Consider the following 22,675-nt stretch of genomic DNA (forward strand, 5'->3'; position numbering starts at 1 on the left):
TTTGGGCACAACGAACGATGTAGTTTTGCACAGGGTCTAGCGATGCATTTCAGTCGCACTGGTTGCCGCAGAGTGATTGACATGAAGTGGGCGTTTCTGGGTGGCAACTGACCGTTTTCAGGGAGTGTTCGGAAAAACGCAGGTGTGCCAGGAAAAATGCAGGCGTGGCTGGGTGAACGCAGAGCGTGTTTGTGACGTCAAGTCCGGAACTGAATAGGCTGAAGTGATCGCAAGCGCTGAGTAGGTTTTGAGCTACTCTGAAACTACACAAAATTTTTTTGCAGGCGCTATGCTATACAACCGTTTGCACTTCTGCCAAGCTAAAATACACTCCCAGTGGGCGGCGGCATAGCGTTTGCACGGCTGCTAAAACTAGCTAGCGAGTGATCAACTCGGAATGACCCCCAATAGGCGGCCAAAAAGACCTGTACAAATCGATTCTGTTCATGTCTTTTTACGTGGAATAGTATGACAGGTTGGGTCTGGGAGACCGTCAGTTGGGAGACTGTCAGCCGAGATCCCGGCAGTCAGCATCCTGACGCTGGGAACCCAGCCATGAGAGTGCCGGCAGGGGAGGGGGGAGAGAACAATGAAGCCCCTTGCAGGCTCGTTGCGCTCGCCACAGGTTCTAATCCCACTCTGTGGGTGTCGTGGACACCCATGAGTGACAATAGACCCTGATGGTCGGGGCTGCGTGTATTGGCATTGTTAAGTATCGGGATTCCGGCGTCAGTATCCTGACCGTCGGGATCCCGACTGCCGGCAATGTAACCGCATCCCAGTATGACGGCTGCAAATTCTATGGCTTCAGAGAAACATAAGAAGTTATACACATGGGGAGGAGATGCTTACACATCCTATCTGTAAACACAATATACCCCAAATTATTAGCACTCAGCCCATCCCTGCCTCTGTCTGCAATGGTCAAAGTTGTCCTAGGTAGTGAAGGTTATGAGTATCAATGTGCTTTTGCTAGTTAGTGAGGACAGCAGGGTTCATGCTAACAAATTACACTTGGATGGAGACTTTGCGAAGTGATAAGACATAAGTACACAGTGGGTTGTATTGCTGCAGTGGAGCAATGGGTACTATTCTGCGCAGCATACTGTGTTCTTCTTTTACTTTAACATGTACCACCTACCTAAACATTGCTGCAGACCAAGTAACCCGCTTCATGGCAACTGTATTCCCTGATGGCAGTGGCCTCTTTCAGCAGGGTAATGCGCCTTGCCACACTGCAAAAATGTTCAGGAATGGTTTGAGGAGCATGACAAAGAGGTGTTAACTTGGCCTCCAAATTCCTGAAATCTCAGTCCAATCCAGCATCAGTGGGATGTGCTGGAAAAACAAGTCCAAGCCTGGAGACCACACCTCACAATTTACAGGGCATAAAAGGATCTGCTGTAATGTATTGGTGCCAGATACCACAGGACACCTTCAGAAGCTTTGAGGAGTCCATGCTTTGAAAGGACAGAGCTATTTTGGTGGCACAAGGGGGACTTACACAATACTAGGCAGGTGATTTTAATGTTAACGCTGATTGGTGTTTTATATATTATAAAGTGTGTGTGTGTCTGTCTTTCTGTTTGTCCTTTATGCACAGCCAGTTTTGTCCCCAGTTCCACCAAATTTTTGACCAGTATTAGGTGTTTGCCTGGGTTTGAACTTCTTCAGGGCCACACACTGTCACACTCTCATACATAATATACTAGGCTTATCATACTATCCCTCTAAACTGTGGACTCATCAATTACACAGGTTCTATCGATGGCTTAATTTAGTCCTGCATTTCACCTGGTTTTAATCAGCCATAGAACCTGTTTAATTCAGTAGTGTTCCGGTATAAAGTGATAGTATGGTAAGCCTATAACGTATACCTCCCAACATGACCCTCTCCAGGAGGGACACAATGCTCTGCTTCTGGACTTTTCTCTTAATGTATGATTGTCTGCACCTGTGTTGAACAGGTTAATGGAAAGGAAAGGTGTTTCAGCACAGGTGATGGCAATCACAAATTAAGAGAGAAGTCCAGGAGCAGAGCATTCTGTCCCTCCTGGAGAGGGTCATGTTGGGAGGTATGATAATATACACGCACGGTCAAACTCTCATACATAATACACACACACACACACAATATCACACTCTCATACATAATATACACACACTGTCACACTCTCATACATAATATACACACACTGTCACACTCTCATATACAGGGTGTTTTACTCGCTATAAGCCCCAAAGTTTTTCTTATTACAGTTAAAAGTAATTAATTTAATGAAATTTGACACGCGCAAACCTTGGTCTATGAAAAACATGAGGAAGTCATAGCAAGTGTTGAAAATGTTTTCCATTAGCATCCAGGCCAGTTGTTCACACATGTGAAAAGTGAATGCCAGCTGTTGTCCACCCTAGTCAGTAGGTCAGGCATTCCCAACCGCGGTCCTCAAGGCACACCAACAGTGCAGGTTTTTGTGATATCCAGGCTTCAGCACAGATGGTTACATCAACATAACTAAGCTACTAATTAAGTCACCTGTGTTCAAGCCTGGATATCACTAAAACCAGGACTGTTAGTGTGCCTTGAGGACCGTGGTTGGGAATGCCTGCAGTAGGTGTTCCTGCTTCTGATAGTAGTGTTATGTACTGTGGCGTCCAGTGGAGGCTCCAGAGCTGGGGCTGCAGCGCAGTCCAAAATTCATATACGGGAGCCACACTAACTGCCACCAACTGTCATTCCAAACTGACTCACTGGCAGGTGATGTGGCTCCACTATTTGATATTTGGACTGCTGTGCAGTTGGTTAAATCCTTCCATAACATGGAGAGATGGCCTGGATGCTAATGGTGAATGCTTTCAACACTTGCTAGGACTTCATGTTTCTCATAGACCAAGGTATGTCAGTGACAAATTTCAGTCACTCTCTTATATATAATATACACACACTGTCCAACTCTCATATATATAATAAGCAAGAACATGTGCGTGTCTGTCTGTTTGTCCTTTATATATGGCCATAGTTTTGTACCTAGCTCCACCAAATTAGGTTTTTGGTTGTGTATGAACTTCGTCAGGGCCATGGAGGTCTACATGGTGGCCACTAACTAAGCCGTGGAGCTCTGAATTGATAGAGTCTCTGAATGTTGTTTAAGCAACTTCGCTCAGGATATCTCCCAGTGCCGAAAACTGCACTGATCTGAAGGCACAGTACCAGTGGGAGGCAGGCAGAGCTCCAACTGAAGAGCAGTGAGTCGAAGGATCAATTGTTACACTGCACCTGCACTGACCGTTACTAGCCATGGCCTCCAATGTTGGTCTGCAGAGATTTCTGCTCAGCACCGATTTCTGTTCTGCAGGGATTTCAGAAACCGCAGTGATTTTGGAAGCTATACTGAGTTCTATTCTGTAAGTCAGTTTGCTCGTGATATACCCCATTCCAAACAGTCAGAGACTACGCCTGCCTGCACAGTCTGAAGGTCTGAACCTGCAAACTCCTTGCTTTTCCCATGGGCAGTTGTATGTGACATGTTTGATGGTGTTCCAAGAGCCATTTCATTCTAGCTCCCAATGCAAAAACAAACATTGTTTATACCTCCATAGGTACTAAATGGAAAAAACGTTTCCTGTGGAGGTGAGAAGGTTTAAAGGAGGAGGGGCATTTAATCTTCACAAGATTAACCATATAGAGGCTACCCCTCAGCCTCCACTCTAACCCCACAGTCTACCAGTGCCCCAACAGCTAGGACATGAGAGGAATAAGTATTTCATTTTATATGGTTATCGATAAAAGATCCATTAAAATGATGTGTGATTATGCTAAATACAAAACAAATGACTGTACCTTAATAAATATATAAAAAGAACATAGAATACCAGCAATTAATTAAAACACAGATAACGGAGCGGATACAAAATGGGAAAAACGAACAACAAAACAGAAAAGTAATATGTGGCTTAACAGCCCAGTGCCTGCGACAACATTAACGCCCACAAACATATGCTGAAATGAATGGAGCATATGGTCAACCATATGATTGTAGCCTTGAGTTTTCATCTTATCGTGGCTGCCGCAACACTGGGATTGATACTCGTCTGTCTGCAACTCAGTCATTTACTTTTACAGTTCTGGGACTCCGTGATCGCTGTTAAGATCGAACACCCACCTGTTCTCCATGCACAAAGCATCAATGTCTATGATTCTCTTCTCGTCACCACCTAGAACATGGTTAAGTTCCTGGTTCAGTCTCTCGGTTTTGTCCTGGTAGAACAGGCGTTCCTGCTTCACGTCATCCAGCTCATCCAGCGAGGCCTTGAGGTCGTGCTCCAAACTTTCAATCTGAAAAACAAATATCCTAGATAATTATTTTTAATCAATAAGATGTAACAAGGTCTTGCCATATAAAGACTAGCGGCTCTCACACTGCTCCCAGATGTCTCAGGAATTGCTCTCATTTACTAAAGTTGTTCAAAAGTGCAACATTTGAACTGAACTATAGCAACCAATGGCTTGGCTACAAGACAAGATCTATTTGTCTACCACCAGCCCTTAATTTTTAAATTAACTTGACAAAAAAAATAAATAGGATTTTAGTACCTACCGGTAAATCCTTTTCTCCTAGTCCGTAGAGGATGCTGGGGACCCCAAAAGGACCATGGGGTATAGACGGATCCGCAGGAGCTTGGGCACACTATAAAGACTTAAACTGGGTGTGAACTAGCTCCTCCCTCTATGCCCCTCCTCCAGACCCCAGTTAGAAAACTGTGCCCAGGAGAGACGGACATTTCGAGGAAAGAATTTATAATTTCAACACAGTGAGTGTTCTACCAGCTCACACCACGAACATGGCATTCAACAGAATACCAGCTCACGGTAGGCCAACATACAGCCATATGCTGAGAGAATATGCAACACAACCTGTGTGTCAACACAACCAATAATAAGAAACCGCATGCCACGGCATGAACAACGTCAGCAACAACCTGACAGAAAGAAAACACCACAAAGTGCAACCATAACCAATAACTGCAGACACAGGGGGTAATTCCAAGTTGATCGCAGCAGGATTTTTGATAGCAACTGGGCAAAACCATGTGCAGTGCAGGGGAGGCAGATATAACATGTGCAGAGAGAGTTAGATTTGGGTGGGGTGTGATCAATCTGCAATCTAATTTGCAGTGTAAAAATAAAGCAGCCAGTATTTACCCTGCACAGAAACAATATAACCCACCCAAATCTAACTCTTTCTGCACATGTTATATCTGCCCCCCCTGCAGTGCACATGGTTTTGCCCAATTGCTATCAAAAATCCTGCTGCGATCAACTTGGAATTACCCCCACAGTACGCACTGGGACCGGCGCCCAGCATCCTCTACGGATTAGGAGAAAAGGATTTACCGGTAGGTACTAAAATCCTATTTTCTCTTACATCCTAGAGCAGGCATGTCCAAACTGCGGCCCTCCAGCTGTTGAGAAACTACACATCCCAGCATGCCCTGACACAGCTTTAGCATTCTCTGACAGCAAAATGGTGTCAGGGCATGGTGGGATATGTAGTTTCACAACAGCTGGAGGGCCGCAGTTTGGACATGCCTGTCCTAGAGGATGCTGGGGATTTCAAAAGGACCATGGGGTCTATACCAAAGCTCCAGACCGGGCGGGAGAGTGCGGACAACTCTGCAGCACCGATTGAGCAAACATGAGGTCCCCATCAGCCAGGGTATCAAACACCTAGAGCTTAGCAAAAGAAGCTCGGCAACGGTGAACCGCAGAGACTCCACGGGCAGCCGCCCAAAGAAAGCCCATCTTCCTAATAGAATGGGTCTCCACCAACAACGGTAACGGCAATCCAGCCGTAGAACCAGCACGCCTAATCGTATCCCAGATCCAGTGTGTAACAAACTGCTTAGACACAGGTGCCCCAAACATGTTGGGAGCATACCGGACAAACAGAGTCTTTGTCCTCCCAATATGAGCCAAATCGGCGACATAAATATTCAAAGCCCCGACTACATCGAGAGACTTTGAAGAAACCACAGGTTTCTGCGAAATACATAAACCACTTTTTGGCAGAACTATTATGCGAGTTCTCAATTCCGCTTCATCCAAAGGAACGAGCCAACAGAGGCTCATGCGAGACAAAGCCGCCACTTCCAACACCGGCCTTGCGGACACCAAAGCCAATAACAAGACCACTCTACAAGAGATAGACTTTAACACAACCTTTTATAAAGGTTCCAATCAGTGTGACACAAGAAACGCAACACCACGACAAGTGTCCACGGTGCCAAGGGTGCACAAATGAAGGTTGGATGTGCAGTACTCCTTTCACGAAAGCCTGAACTTCCGGAGAAGTGGCCAATGCCCTCTTTTTTTTTTTTTAAAGAAAATCTATAAGGCCAAAACTGCACTGAAATGGAGCCTAACTCTAGGCCTGCAGCCACCCCTGCTTGTAAAGAGTGGAGCAGAACAACCCAGCTGAAAGACTTCCGTAGGAGTCTTCTAGGATATATATATATATATATATATATATATATATATATATATATGTGTGTATATATATATATATATATATATATATATATATATATAAAAGTGATGAGCGGGTTCGGTTTCTCGGAAACCGAACCCCCCCGAACTTCACCCTTTTTACACGGGTCCGAGGCAGGTTCGAACCTTCCCGCCTTGCTCGGCTAATCCGAGCGCGCCCGAACGTCATCATCCCGCTGTCGGATTCTCGCGAGATTCGGATTCTATATAAGCAGCCGCGCGTCGCCGCCATTTTCACTCGTGCATTGGAGATGATAGGGAGAGGACGTGGCTGGCGTCCTCTCCGTTTATTGTTGAAGTTGATTGGTTTATTGCTTAATTGTGGGGAGGACTGGGGAGCAGCTGTTAGGAGGAGTACAGTGCAGAGTTTTGCTGATAAGTAACCACCAGTTTTTATCTGTTCTCTGCCTGAAAAAAACGCTCCATACCATATCTGTGCTCAGTGTGCTGCATAATATATCTGTGCTGAGTGCTCTCACTGCTTAATTGTGGGGACTGGGGAGCAGCTATAGCAGGAGTACAGTGCAGAGTTTTGCTGACAGTGACCACCAGTATACGTTGTCAGCCTGAAAAACACTCCATATCTGTGCTCAGTGTGCTGCTTTATTGTGGGGACTGGGGCCACCAGTATAATTAATATTATATAGGAGGAGCACAGTGCAGAGTGCACTGCTGTACCTACCTCTGTGTCGTCATCCATTAAGTATACTATCCATCTACATTCTATACCTGTGGTGCATTTTAGTTTTGCAGTTTGCTGACAGTGTCCACCAGTATACTATATATAGCAGTACGGTAGGCCACTGCTGTACCTACCTCTGTGTCGTCATCCATTAAGTATACTATCCATCTACATTCTATACCTGTGGTGCATTTTAGTTTTGCAGTTTGCCGACAGTGTCCACCAGTATACTATACATAGCAGTACGGTAGGCCACTGCTGTACCTACCTCTGTGTCGTCATCCATTAAGTATACTATCCATCTACATTCTATACCTGTGGTGCATTTCAGTTGTGCGCAGTAAATATAGTAGTAGGCCATTGCTATTGATACTGGCATATAATTCCACACATTAAAAAATGGAGAACAAAAATGTGGAGGTTAAAATAGGGAAAGATCAAGATCCACTTCCACCTCGTGCTGAAGCTGCTGCCACTAGTCATGGCCGAGACGATGAAATGCCATCAACGTCGTCTGCCAAGGCCGATGCCCAATGTCATAGTAGAGAGCATGTAAAATCCAAAACACAAAAGTTCAGTAAAATGACCCAAAAATCAAAATTAAAAGCGTCTGAGGAGAAGCGTAAACTTGCCAACATGCCATTTACGACACGGAGTGGCAAGGAACGGCTGAGGCCCTGGCCTATGTTCATGGCTAGTGGTTCAGCTTCACATGAGGATGGAAGCACTCATCCTCTCGCTAGAAAAAAGAAAAGACTTAAGCTGGCAAAAGCACAGCAAAGAACTGTGCGTTCTTCTAAATCACAAATCCCCAAGGAGAGTCCAATTGTGTCGGTTGCGATGCCTGCCCTTCCCAACACTGGACGGGAAGAGCTTGCGCCTTCCACCATTTGCACGCCCCCTGCAAGTGCTGGAAGGAGCACCCGCAGTCCAGTTCCTGATAGTCAAATTGAATTGATGTCACTGTTGAAGTACACCAGGATGAGGATATGGGTGTTGCTGGCGCTGGGGAGGAAATTGACAAGGAGGATTCTGATGGTGAGGTGGTTTGTTTAAGTCAGGCACCCGGGGAGACACCTGTTGTCCGTGGGACGAATATGGCCATTGACATGCCTGGTCAAAATACAAAAAAAAAATCAGCTCTTCAGTGTGGAATTATTTCAACACAAATGCGGACAACAGGTGTCAAGCCGTGTGTTGCCTTTGTCAAGCTGTAATAAGTAGGGGTAAGGACGTTAACCACCTCGGAACATCCTCCCTTATACGTCACCTGCAGCGCATTCATCATAACTCAGTGACAAGTTCAAAAACTTTGGGTGACAGCGGAAGCAGTCCACTGACCACTAAATCCCTTCCTCTTGTAACCAAGCTCCTGCAAACCACACCACCAACTCCCTCAGTGTCAATTTCCTCCTTACCCAGGAAAGACAATAGTCCTGCAGGCCATGTCACTGTCAAGTCTGACGAGTCCTCTCCTGCCTGGGATTCCTCCGATGCATCCTTGAGTGTAACGCCTACTGCTGCTGGCGCTGCTGTTGTTGCTGCTGGGAGTCGATCGTCATCCAAGAGGGGAAGTCGGAAGACCACTTGTACTACTTCCAGTAAGCAATTGACTGTTCAACAGTCCTTTGCGAGGAAGATGAAATATCACAGCAGTCATCCTGCTGCAAAGCAGATACCGCCCAGGCTGCCAAGGCCTGAGTTGAGAAACGTGGTTCCGGTATCCATCGTTAATTCAGAGGCAACTATAGACTTGATTGAGGTACTGTGTCCCCGGTACCAAATACCATCTAGGTTCCATTTCTCTAGGCAGGCGATACCGAAAATGTACACAGACCTCAGAAAAAGAGTCACCAGTGTCCTAAAAAATGCAGTTGTACCCAATGTCCACTTAACCACGGACATGTGGACAAGTGGAGCAGGGCAGACTCAGGACTATATGACTGTGACAGCCCACTGGGTAGATGTATTGCCTCCCGCAGCAAGAACAGCAGCGGCAGCACCAGTAGCAGCATCTCGCAAACGCCAACTCGTTCCTAGGCAGGCTACGCTTTGTATCACCGCTTTCCAGAATAGGCACACAGCTGACAACCTCTTACGGCAACTGAGGAAGATCATCGCAGAATGGCTTACCCCAATTGGACTCTCCTGGGGATTTGTGACATCGGACAACGCCAGCAATATTGTGCGTGCATTACATCTGGGCAAATTCCAGCACGTCCCATGTTTTGCACATACATTGAATTTGGTGGTGCAGAATTATTTAAAAAACGACAGGGGCGTGCAAGAGATGCTGTCGGTGGCCCGAAGAATTGCGGGCCACTTTCGGCATTCAGGCACCGCGTACAGAAGACTGGAGCACCACCAAACATTCCTTAACCTGCCCTGCCATCATCTGAAGCAAAAGCTGGTAACGAGGTGGAATTCAACCCTCTATATGCTTCAGAGGATGGAGGAGCAGCAAAAGGCCATTCAAGCCTATACATCTGCCCACGATATAGGCAAAGGAGGGGGAATGCACCTGACTCAAGAACAGTGTAGAATGATTTCAACGTTGTGCAAGGTTCTGCAACCCTTTGAACTTGCCACACGTGAAGTCAGTTCAGACACTGCCAGCCTGAGTCAGGTCATTCCCCTCATCAGGCTTTTGCAGAAGAAGCTGGAGACATTGAAGGAGGAGCTAAAACAGAGCGATTCCGCTAGGCATGTGGGACTTGTGGATGGAGCCCTTAATTCGCTTAACCAGGATTCACGGGTGGTCAATCTGTTGAAATCGGAGCACTACATTTTGGCCACCGTGCTCGATCCTAGATTTAAAACCTACGTTGTATCTCTTTCCGGCAGACACAAGTCTGCAGAGGTTCAAAGACCTGCTGGTGAGAAAATTGTCAAGTCAAGTGGAACGTGACCCGTCAACATCTCCTCCTTCAAATTCTCCCGCAACTGGGGGTGCGAGGAAAAGGCTAAGAATTCCTAGCCCACCCGCTGGCGGTGATGCAGGGCAGTCTGGAGCGAGTGCTGACATCTGGTCCGGACTGAAGGACCTGCCAATGATTACTGACATGTCGTCTACTGTCACTGCATATGATTCTCTCACCATGGAAAGAATGGTGGAGGATTATATGAGTGACCGCATCCAAGTAGGCACGTCAGACAGTCCGTACGTATACTGGCAGGAAAAAGAGGCAATTTGGAGGCCCTTGCACAAACTGGCTTTATTCTACCTAAGTTGCCCTCCCTCCAGTGTGTACTCCGAAAGAGTGTTTAGTGCAGCCGCTCACCTTGTCAGCAATCAGCGTACGAGGTTACTTCCAGAAAATGTGGAGAAGATGATGTTCATCAAAATGAATTATAATCAATTCCTCCGTGGAGACATTCACCAGCAGCAATTGCCTTCAGAAAGTACACGGGACCTGAGATGGTGGATTCCAGTGGGGACGAATTAATAATCTGTGAGGAGGGGGATGTACACAGTGAAAGGGGTGAGGAATCAGAGGATGATGATGAGGTGGACATCTTGCCTCTGTAGAGCCAGTATGTGCAAGGAGAGATTGATTGCTTCTTTTTTGGTGGGGGCACAAACCAACCAGTCATTTCAGTCACAGTCGTGTGGCAGACCCTGTCGCTGAAATGATGGGTTTGTTAAAGTGTGCATGTCCTGTTTATACAACATAAGGGTGAGTGGGAGGGCCCAAGGACAATTCCATCTTGCACCTCTTTTTTCTTTCATTTTTCTTTGCATCATGTGCTGTTTGGGGACAATTTTTTGGAAGTGCCATCCTGTCTTGATTGACACTGCAGTGCCACTCCTAGATGGGCCAGGTGTTTGTGTCGGCCACTTGTGTCGCTTAGCTTAGTCACACAGCCACCTTGGTGCGCCTCTTTTTTTCTTTGCATCATGTGCTGTTTGGGGACTATTTTTTAAATCGGCCATCCTGTCTGACACTGCAGTGCCACTCCTAGATGGGCCAGGTGTTTGTGTCGGCCACTTGGGTCGCTTAGCTTAGTCATCCAGCAACCTTGGTGCAAATTGTAGGACAAAAATAATATTGTGAGGTGTGAGGTGTTCAGAATAGACTGGAAATGAGTGGAAATTATGGTAATTGGGGTTAATAATACTATGGGATCAAAATGACCCCCAAATTCTATGATTTAAGCTGTTTTTTAGGGGTTTTTGAAAAAAACACCTGTATCCCAAAAAAAAAATTCGGTGAGGTTTTGCCAAAACGCGTCCGAATCCAAAACACGGCCGCGGAACCGAATCCAAAACCCGAAAAATGTCCGGTGCACATCACTAATATATATATATATATATATATATATATATATATATCAACTACAGTGGTAAAGCTTTGCCGTTACTTCTTTTCTAGCCTGAAGAAGTGCGGAAATGCTTGATACACTCCCGGAACTTGCTGTAACAGTTCCTCAGGTAGAGGAGGAGTCCAGGGATCTTCTATGAGTAAACCCTGAAAAACTGGATACCAAGCCCTCCTTGGCTAGACCGGAGCAAAGAGGATCGCCTGAACCTTTGTTCTTCTTACGTTTATCACCCTCAGAAAAAATGAAAATAGAGAGGACCCAAAGACCGACTGAAAACACCCAAGGTGTCATCCACTGCTATAGCTTGCGTGCCCCTTGACCTGGATCAATATCCACTAGGCCTCTCGTTGGGGCGAGGCGCCAACACGTCCAATTGAGGCACTCCCCAAAGACTTGTCACTTCCGTGAAAACTTCTCGATGACGACTAGTCTTCCCCCGGACGAAGGTCGCGTCTGCAGAGGAAACCTATTTCTCCGTCGTTTACCTCCGGAACGAAGACCACTAATAAAGCGTTCACCAGTCTTTTCACCCAGCGGCAAACTTTTGCATCTTCTGCCATTGTCGCTTTGCTCCTTGTTCCGCCCTAGCGGGTCACTTACGCCACCGCTGTCAAGTCAACTGACAGAACTAACACGGGCAGAACACGAAGACTATGTTTGTCGAAAATAGCTCTTAAAACCAAGAAAACTTATTGCAGACAAGGTTCCCAGCTTGGCCGTCTCCTCTGGAAATACGTCCCTTGCCAGGACAGCTCCCCAACCTCGGAGATCTGCATGCATGGACACCAGGACCTAATCCTGGATCCCAAATTTTTGTCCCTCTAGAAGGTGAGAACTGAGCAGATACCACAGAAGCAAAGTCCCGACCATTAGGATCAAATTCCGGTGCAGGTGAGGCCCGGACCACATTTCCAACTGGTCCCTTGAAAACCACTCTGGCATTTGACTTGCTCACCAAATAAGGCCCCTTAGACTGCACCCACCTGCTTCATTAACGGAACCTATTGATGGATTGTCACAATAAATCTGATCCGACTCTGGATCCTCAGACCTCTTTCCACAGGAAAAAACACAGAACCCCAACCGGTCAGTATCTACTCTGACACCCACCTCCGAACTCTGCGTCGTTGGGAACAACAGTCATTCCCTCTGTTGAAAGAACAGTCAGAGAGAAACAACGATTTGCACCACTTTTTTCTTGATCTCGCCTTAATCAGGAGAACGTCCCAGAACAGAATAACAATGGCTCTTACTGTTGTGTTGTCATACTGCCATCACTCTGGTGAAATAGCAAAGACCCAGGTAATCCGAATGCGGAGAACCACGCATTGAAACCTCTTAGTTTTTTTTTGTTGTTGTTTTTTTTTTTTTTTTTTACAGGGACAGCAGAACAATTCCCTGAACCCGACGCACCTCTGTACGGCGTCACGTACTATCTCCTCTTCCAGAAGGGAAACGGCAAGATCTAATAGAAAAAACAGTGAGGGGAAACATTTGTAACTCAGAATGTCCCCCCTTGGATTCTATAATCAACTCACAAGTCCTAGTCAATTCCTGGACTAACTGAAAATTAGTAGACGAGTCCCCACCGGAGTGGGATCCAGCCAGATAGACTCAGCGACCTGTGATGGATGTGCTAGAAACAGAAACCGAGATCCGCTTCTGCGGACCAAACAGGGCTGCAGAACTCTTACCTTTTCAGCTTCCACTGTCTGCACAGAAAAGGAAAAAGGAACGGTATCGAACGATTAAAACGACTGCCTCCCACAAAAGAATGCGTCCCCAACCGTTGCGAAGGAGTCTAACTCACAAAGCTAGACTTACCAGTGGTATCCGCCGAGATTGATTGAACTGAGGCATCCCAAACCGCTGTATACCGGCCCTCCAGTATCTCTCGGAGACAACCTCAGCACTTTCCCCGGCCACACCTCCTGCCGTCATGCGGCAACCTGCTGCAATGTTATAGAATATAATCAACATAAGCAACCTTACCCACTCTCTGTAGGGTAATACTATCGGATGCCTATCCGAACAGAACACTCCCCCATGTCCATGCAGTGCAAATAAGTACAGAAATAAAATATCACTAAGCTTCCTGTGTATGATCCTTTGCGACCGGGCTCTGCGTCGACCAGGAGTTGACTGCCACAATGTTCTCTCCGCGTCGGGAAGAGAATAAACATTCGGACTCCTTGAGAGGATCGAAAACCAACTCGTCACGGTCAATCTAGAGCTTAATCAACAGAGCGACCAGCACATGAGAAGAAATACTATTATTTCAGCATTCATGGATATACATAATGTAATACACAATATAACACACATATCCTGACCATGTATGTGTATGTGTATATATATATATATATATATACACACACATATATATATATATATATATATATATATATATATATATATATATATATATAACATATACGCAAGTGGATTGTCCAGACCCGTCAGGTCCCTAGTGACAGTAATGTGTTCTGAATGTGTATGACCATGTACTGACAGGCCCCAGATGTGGATCTACCAGGAACGCTATGGTCGACAGAAACTTAGTAGATGTCGACAGCATGGAATAGTAAGCGGGGGGAAAAAAACAATCTTGGAACCCCGAGGGGTCTGAGGGAAGCATACATATACAATTTCAATAACACTCCCCTCACATATACCTATAAATATATATACAGGTACAAGGCAATAACAGCCTGTTAATTTTTTTACCCAGGAAATACCGTTGATGCCGATAGAGCACCCACAAACAACTGTGTCTCCCCTAGCGTGTACACTTTTTTAAGCACACAAACACCAACCTGCTAACACTTAATTTTCCGAATCAAGTATCGACATGCGCCGGCGATGCTGACAGTTATCCCCACAGCAGCTTGTGACAAAGCCCTCACACATGTCGACATATGTCGACTAACCGATAGTGGGTAAACAAACAGGGAAACACTGAATGTATGTAGCACAACAAATATTATGTGTCCATTATTAAACATAATGCTATATGACTCCCATATAGCACTAAAAAACACTGTGCCCCCCCCCCCCCCCCCCCCTCCTTCGTACAATACAGCAAGCCTTGGCGGGGACCTGAAGAAAATGGCGCTGACTCCGTTGTGAGGGCTAAGCTCCGCCCCTTCTCGGCGCGCTAAAGCCCGCTCAAAGAAATACATAAATATACATATATTGAGCTGGGGGGACCTATATACACAATATAGCTATCGCTGCCCAGGGCGCCCCCCCCCTGCGCCCTGCACCCTCGGAAGCCGTTGGTGTGTGGGAGCAATGGCGCGCAGCGCGATCGCTGCGGTACACCGGCGGGGTGAACATACCCGGTGTCCGGGCAACTAAATATGTCCCCCCGCCAGCGATCTAACTCAGTATATGCCGCCCAGGGCGCTCTCCCCCAGCGCCCTGCAAGAGCCGTTGGTGTGTGGAAGCCTGGAGCGCAGCTCTACCGCTGCTGCTACCTCCGTTTCGCAGTACACTGGCGGGATGAACATACCCGGTGAATATGTCCCCCCGCCAGCGATCTAAACCTCAGCAACATGCCGCCCAAGGCGCTCCCCCCAGCGCCCTGCACCCTGCCAGAGACGTTGGTGTGTGGGAGCATGGAGCGCAGTGCTACCTCTGCTGTTACCTCTGTTACTGAAGTCTTCTTTTCTTCCAATACTCACCCGGCTTCTTTCTTCTGGCTTCTGTGAGGGGGTTGACGGTGTGGCTCTGGGAACAAGCAGCTAGGCGAACCAAGTGATCGAACCCTCTGGAGCTAATGGTGTCCAGTAGCCCGAGAAGCAGAGCCCTTAAACTAAGAAGAAGTAGGTCCTGCTTCTCTCCCCTCACTCCCACGATGCAGGGAGCCTGTAGCCAGCAGGTCTCCCTGAAAATAAAACAAAAAACAGTCTTTTAGAGAAACTCAGGAGAGCTTCCCTAGTGTGTGTCCATTCACTCCTGGGCACAAAGTCTAACTGGGGTCTGGAGGAGGGGCATAGAGGGAGGAGCCAGTTCACACCCAGTTTAAGTCTTTATAGTGTGCCCAAGCTCCTGCGGATCCGTCTATACCCCATGGTCCTTTTGGAGTCCCCAGCATCCTCTAGGACGTAAGAGAAATATTCCCTATGCAAGGCATAAAATATAAGAGACTGTTCAGTTACTGAATAAGAGGTTCAGTTATTTTAATATTATTGTAAAATCTGATCTTTTATTAACTGCCATATCTAATTATAAAAAGTCTCTGTGTTAACAGACAACTATTCTCAACAGAATGTAGGAGTCATATGAGTGATTTTTTTAACCCTTTCACTGTGTCATAAAATGGCACAGAGGGCCGGCTTACTGACCTCGGATACATCTGACCATTCCTTGCCAAATCAATTCTGTACCACATTTAGGGGGTTATTTATAGTTGTTGGCAAACCTAAAAAGTTAACAATTGAGCAAAACCATGTTGCACTGCAGGTGGGGCAGATGTAACATGTGCAGAGAGAGTACGATTTGGGTGGAGTGTGTTCAAACTGAAATCTAAATTACAGTGTAAAAATAAAGCAGCCAGTATTTACCCTGCACAGAAACAATATAACCCACCCAAATCTACCTCTCTCTGCACGTTATATCTGCCCCCCCACCCCCGCACTGCACGTTATATTTGCCCCACCTGCAGTGCAACATGGTTTTACCCAACTGCTAACTTTTTTGGTTTTCTAACAACTCTGAATAACCCCCTTAGGTACATCTCCCAAGTTAAGGCCCCTATACTTCTAAAGTATGTTTCCCCAATCCGACAGCACAAAGATTCCCCAACCAGTTCTGCCGTTTGGCGGCCATCGATGGTCGGCGATCCATCAGGGAAATTCTTCATTTTAAAAATTGCCTGATTTGCAGATCCCAACCGTTTTCAGTCGGTATCAGGGAGTCAAGATTTTTTAACATGTTTCATATTCCCGATTCCCCAACCCAGCCTTTGGGGGATCAGGGAATTGCACCAATCCGCCGCTGATGCATGGGGGCCATTACATCCAGGTGACAGTTACAGGGCAGCAACTTCAGGGCTACAGGCAAAAAAGCCCGTACCACCTTACAGTGGTTCTTGGTAAAAACCTGGGGGAAGTTAGACTCCGCACCTCAACATTACCAGAGTAAATTGTGGACTGACTGCATCCACTCAGCCAAAAGCGTGAGATACTGCACCTCGGGACAACACGGCTCAGGGACAGATTTTTTAAGCTCGGTGAAGTGATAAAGTGGAAGGTGATAATGCACCAGCCAGTCAGCTCCTGTCATTTTTCACACCTAGCCTGTGACATGGTAGTTAAGATCTGATTGGCTGGTCCTTTATCACCTTCCACTTTATCACTTCACCGAGCTTAATAAATATGCCCCTCGGTTCTGTACCCGCTAATTGCCATCAAAGCAATACGTTTTACAAAGCAAGAAGGCAACGTTTGTAGAGAAACAGCACATGGTGTGGCTATGGTGATGGGGAGCCTACTGAACAGAGAAAAAGGAGTACAAATGGGCACAAGGCCCTTTTTATGCTGCAAAATCTTAATTAATCCTGTAGAGCAGAAATAACAAGCTTTCATATGGTCGTTTTCACTCTGTGCGCTGTCAACAAGAGGTTAACAAACAATACACAATTTCAACTAACCCAAAGTTTGCTTCTTATTGATAAAGTATGCACGATAATGATTCCTACACATGACACAAGTTAAATCCAATTTGCTATAGCAAAGTATGTTTTTAATATTGGTTTTAAAACTATGTATTCCTATCCAAAATTACCTGCTCCCTTGCTTTCTCCAATTGCAGCACAAGGTCTTCACGTTCGTGGGGTGCAAAATGGCGAGCTCCAACCTCCTCATCCCCAACCCTCTGCTTAGCGATGGTCATTCTTAGTAGCTGAGGATGACACAGAAACACGCAATTGTAGAAATACGCACTTTGTAGCTTCTGCCACTTTAGGGTATCATGTTTTCTGTACGGCTTGCAAGACTACGTTTTCACACATCAGAATCCCAGGGACCAAGAATCCCACAGTTAAAAGGGAGGCAGAATTGGGCATATTGGACAATGACCATTGGACACTGATTTTGGGTTCTCCCATATAGATTTAACCAGTGCGCCTTGTTAAATTAGGTAGAGTGACCGCCACTTCATGCCCTTTATGTGGTTCTCCAGATCCTGCGGTTTGTTTTCTTCTTTTGGGTACACGTTGTGCGATGTATACAAAGGACAGGGATACACATTCCTCTATTATTCCTGCGCATATATATATTTTTGGATTGCACCTCATGGACTCCTTAAGTCAGTATTTGCAGCTTTATGTTAATTATCTTTTGACACTGGCCGAGGTTTGCATTGCCAGGTGATGTATACTGCAGGCGACCAGAGAACTGTTTCTGACCAACCCCAATCTGGCCACATTACACTCATCTTCTAATGCAGGGGCGGGGAACCTTTGGCCCTCCAGCTGTTGTTGAACTACACATACCAGCATACCTTGCTACAGTTTTGCCATTTGGCCACGCTAAAACTGTTGCAGGGCATACTGGGATGTGTAGTTCAACAACAGCTGGATGGCCGAAGGTTTCCCATCCCTGTTCTAATGGCTACTTCCAGCAGGATATCGCCCCATGTTACAAAGCACATGCCATGTAAAGAACATGCCCCTGAGCTCAGTGTAGCCCAATGGCTTCACAGTCACCAGATCTCAGTCCGGTAGAGCAGCTTTGGAGTGTGGTGGATGCTCTACCGGACTGAGATCTGGTGACTGTGGAGGACATTGGGGTACACTGAGCTCATAGTCATGTCTTCATATGGAGTGTACTTTGTAAAACGGCGCGTTACGCTGTCGGAAACAGCCATTAGGAAAGGAGTTCACAGAATGAAGATGCAGCCACCAAATCTCCGGCAACTGCGTGATGCTATCATGTCACTATGAGGACAACGTTTGTTTTACTCGACACAAACCCGTATTTTTCCTATTACCAGCACAGAGTATAAAATACTGCTTTAACCTTTTGTCTGTGAGTAACAAGGCACAGATAAGTTCTACTACAAAATGGTATGACTATACAGGACCAACTCACTCTCCAGAAGCACTGTGACTTCACTGTGATAATGAGAGAACACATTTCTTGTGATTTCTTGTCTTGTTGTTACACAGGGGTGGTCTTCAGTATGCCGACTGACGGGATCCCGGCGCACAGTATACCGGCACCGGGATCCCGACAGCCGGCATACCGACACTTATTCTCCCTCGTGGGGGTCCACGACCCCCCTGGAGGGAGAATAAAATAGTGTGGCGCGCGTAGCGCGCCACCGTGCCAGTAGCGTGGCAAGCGCAGCGAGCCCGCAAGGGGCTCATTTGCGCTCGCCACACTGTCGGTAAGCCGGCAGTCGGGCTCCCGGCGCCGGTATGCTGGGCGCCGGGAGCCCGACTGCCGGCATATCGTAGTGAACCCGTTACACAGTAATGCAAAATAAGACTTCATGTGAGATATAACAGGAGGTGAAAATGTAAGTACAGCATCACAATGGGCCCGATTCAGAGATGTAGGACAATGCAGTCGCAGCGGAGATCCTATACGCAGCGGCTGTGTGAAAATATGCAAATGTTATGCCCCTGAAGCAGGCACAACACGTCTGCGTTTGAGTTGCCACTCCCCCGTTACCCCCCATAAATATTCCCTTACTGTCAATCACTTTGTGAATATATCCTCATTGTGCAATCACCAACGCCAGGTCATCGCAGCACATGCACAGTGGCAAACAATTCCTCCACTGCGTACATCGACACTGTGCCCATCTGTGAATCAGGCCCAATATACAAGCCAAGTAGCCTTACCACACATACTTATCCCCATTCCACATTTTGATGCTATGATAGAAGCTTTTCGAGATACTGAGAACTGAAGAAAAGTTCACACATTATGGGCGGGATGTACTAATGTACATCGCCGCCATGCACCACGATGCTGATCGCATATGTACTAACATATGCGATCAGCATTGCGGAGGACAGCTCTTCCGATAAGAGCTGTCCTCCGCGATGCGCAGCAGCAGCCTGACTTCCGGGATTCGGCCCCAGGAGTCAGTCTGCGCATACGCGGGGTGACGGGGGGGCGGCCGCAGGGCATGCTGGGAGGGATCCGATCGGATCCCTCACACAGCGCCGCGGAGAGAAGCCCATAGGCTTCTATGGACTATCGCCAGCTAAAGCTGGCGAACCCCGCTGCGGCGCTGACCTGCCGGACGGGGCTTAGTACATCAGGAAAATGCGGTAAACAGGGGGTTTACCGCATTTTCTGCTTAGTACATCTGGCTCTATATGAGATATAAAGAATAGTACATTACAGAAAATAGTCCCAATTATTTCATTACGTTTCCTACACGGAGAATAACAGCATAGGAAAGCATCAGCTAATTACCGCCAATAATAAAAGCAGTAGAGCGGGTGTTCATCACAGAAAACACGGTGATGAAATCTAAGTTATCACAATGAATACACAGCATACTGTAGGCACTGCAAGTTTGGGGGGGGGGGGGTCCCTGCGAGATTTCCTCGGGCGGCGATCACGCGGCTCTCGGTACTCAGTGGTATTGACACTGGCCGCTCTACTGCGCCTGTTGGCGAGGAAACTTGGGGAAGTTGGAGGGTGGGGAGGGCTGCCCCAAGTTTCCTCACCAACGGACGCAGTAGAGTGGCCGGTGTCAATACGGTAGCGTCTAGTTACCCTTCGTGGAAAGGACCTTTCCCATAAGCCTCTGGGTCCATGTCACAAACTATCTGGAACAGTAACCTGTGGCGAGCGAAGTGAGACACTGAGCCCGAAGCGTGGCGAGCGAAGCAAGCCCACAAGGGAACAATGGTGCAGAGATAAAACATAATAACCTCAGACAAATGGAGAAAGGATAAAACTTGTAGGTGCTGTAAGGGCGTAAGTTATCTACTGCCCTCTCGTGCTGTCACTTCCTGATCATGAAGGGAACATAGACACGACCGTGTCAATACCGCTGAGATAGCGGCCCGAGGAAAACTTGGACACGGCGGTCAACCTGACGAGTGTGCACTGACTTGCACACACACCACTGCAGGTACCGTCGGGGACGGCATACATCGCCAGATCATCACGGGAGCGGGCGCAGCACCAGATGGTTCCGACAGAAGGGTAAGTTAGTGCACTGGTAGATACAGGACGCCGGCCATCCAGACACAACCCCTGACTACGATCTATATTTGCTACAAATGCTGAATCAGCATTGCTATCTTTTGAACATTATCCTGAAACAACGCCTAATGGAATTATAACTTTTAAAACGCTGTTTTTTTCATTTTTCCTTTGTTCGTTTTTTTACTTTTTTTCATTGTTTTTCATTTCTTTCATCCACGAATTGAAATTGCTATCTACTGTATCATCATACCATATGTTTTATTGAGCAGAGTGACCCGAAAAATAAAGCATTTAAACTGTAAACATTGGCATTTTCTCACAACACACAGACAGTTAGATAGGATAGGTTTTGGGGAACCTACAGGGTCTAGCAGCTCCCAAGAACATTAGTACCCCTGGAGAAGTGCAGCGCTGAGTCTCTCACCCACATATCTTAATACTGTAGGCACTAAGCATGAAGATATGCCCAGTCTACCCACCCCCGGTAAACACAGCGACAGGAGAAAAGTCACATACAGTAGCTACTGTAACATAATGGCCAGGCACCTTGATTATATTATGCAGCCTGCCAACAAACCAAAACTAAATGTTTTTTGTATAGACAGTACCCTGCATTGTAACAGTCATAATTCTATTCAGAACACCCTACTCTGCAGCAGTAATGGTGTGAAGCATATTGTTGGCCAGTTGTTTTACACAACAGTTTGTGTCATTAGAAAAGTTCCCTGTGATGTAAGCGAGGTACACCAACTACCACGAACGCCGGTGGTGCTTCCACTATGTATTCTTAGATGCCACCTTATGGCACTATTGGAAATTCTCTGGAAAAGTATATTGCAAATGTAGATGCTTCCCTGTAGGAGCTATGGCCATCTACCTTCACCTCAAATATGACCACCACTGATCATCAGCAGTCAATGCACCAGGACATTAAGATTTAGCAGTTATTCACTTCACGCTAGAAGCGTTGGGTGGCCCAGAGCCCTGGGAGGTAGATCAGGCCTATCTTCTTACAATTAGTATAGCAGATGTAGACAGGATGAGAACGTGTAGTCTGGAGATTTGATACTATTCCAAGCAGGACCTTTAAAGTACAGTCGTTTCCTGATAGCAACACTAATCCACCAGAGGTGCGGGTTGCTGGCCGAACTCCGACATTTTTTTTAAACGGCCAATCATTTAAAAGGTAAGGTTTTGCCTTGTAAATGATTGTCCCCTCCCAGTTCGGCCGGCATCCCACACATCTGGCGAACTCGGAAGGCATTTCATCCCGCCCACAGATTCTCAATATTGTGAGGAGGAAAAGGAAGGAGTTGTCTTATATGGTGCACATAGAAAAAATCCAGAAACTATAACATTCACTCAGTCTCTCTAATATCCAGTTTCATATTTATAACCAGTGAAGGTAAAAACAGACATAAAGAAGTGTATAAAAGAATTGAAAATGAGATTGAAATATACTGTGTACAGTGTATCCACTCAATTGTCTCTATAATAAATATAATTCTTATAGAAAATATAACCACTCGTGTGTTTGTCTCTTTATATGTATGTATATAATATTTTATACCAATATTCCACCATCTCACTAATAAACTATTTACATAGCAATTGTGCCAATTCACACACTAAAAAATATGAAGCCTCTATATACTTTCTTAAATAGAGACTCTGGTCACTTTAAATAACAGTGAGCTTTAGATTCTTGGAGTGTATTATTAGTCTCACATTCACAGATATTTGTTATATACAAATACTCCTACGTGATATTAATTAGTCACCAATTATATTGGGTGAGAAATCAGTTGTCATATTTATATATTCACAAGTTCTGCTCCTGTGTATTGCTACTACTATATTTCATACAAAATAAAATAAAGAGCAGTGGGAGCGCTGAAAAAGTCTATTTAGTACTTTATTAAAACAATATAATCTGGATAA

At 46.2% G+C, this 22,675-nt stretch overlaps 1 protein-coding gene across 3 annotated transcripts in view; it reads right to left on the reverse strand.

The window, feature by feature from the left end:
* Nucleotides 1-22,675, reverse strand: part of CCDC149 (coiled-coil domain containing 149) — a 214,667-nt gene that overhangs the window by 94,293 nt on the left and 97,699 nt on the right. For all 3 annotated transcript variants that reach the window (XM_063921861.1, XM_063921853.1, XM_063921870.1), the window contains exons 5-6: nt 17,343-17,459; nt 4,164-4,336 (exon numbers count right to left, since the gene is read on the reverse strand). In XM_063921861.1, the coding sequence (XP_063777931.1) occupies nt 4,164-4,336; nt 17,343-17,459 (290 nt within the window). The remainder of the gene's footprint in view (nt 1-4,163; nt 4,337-17,342; nt 17,460-22,675) is intronic.

Source organism: Pseudophryne corroboree, chromosome 1, assembly GCF_028390025.1.
Source record: "Pseudophryne corroboree isolate aPseCor3 chromosome 1, aPseCor3.hap2, whole genome shotgun sequence".
NCBI lineage: Eukaryota > Metazoa > Chordata > Amphibia > Anura > Myobatrachidae > Pseudophryne > Pseudophryne corroboree.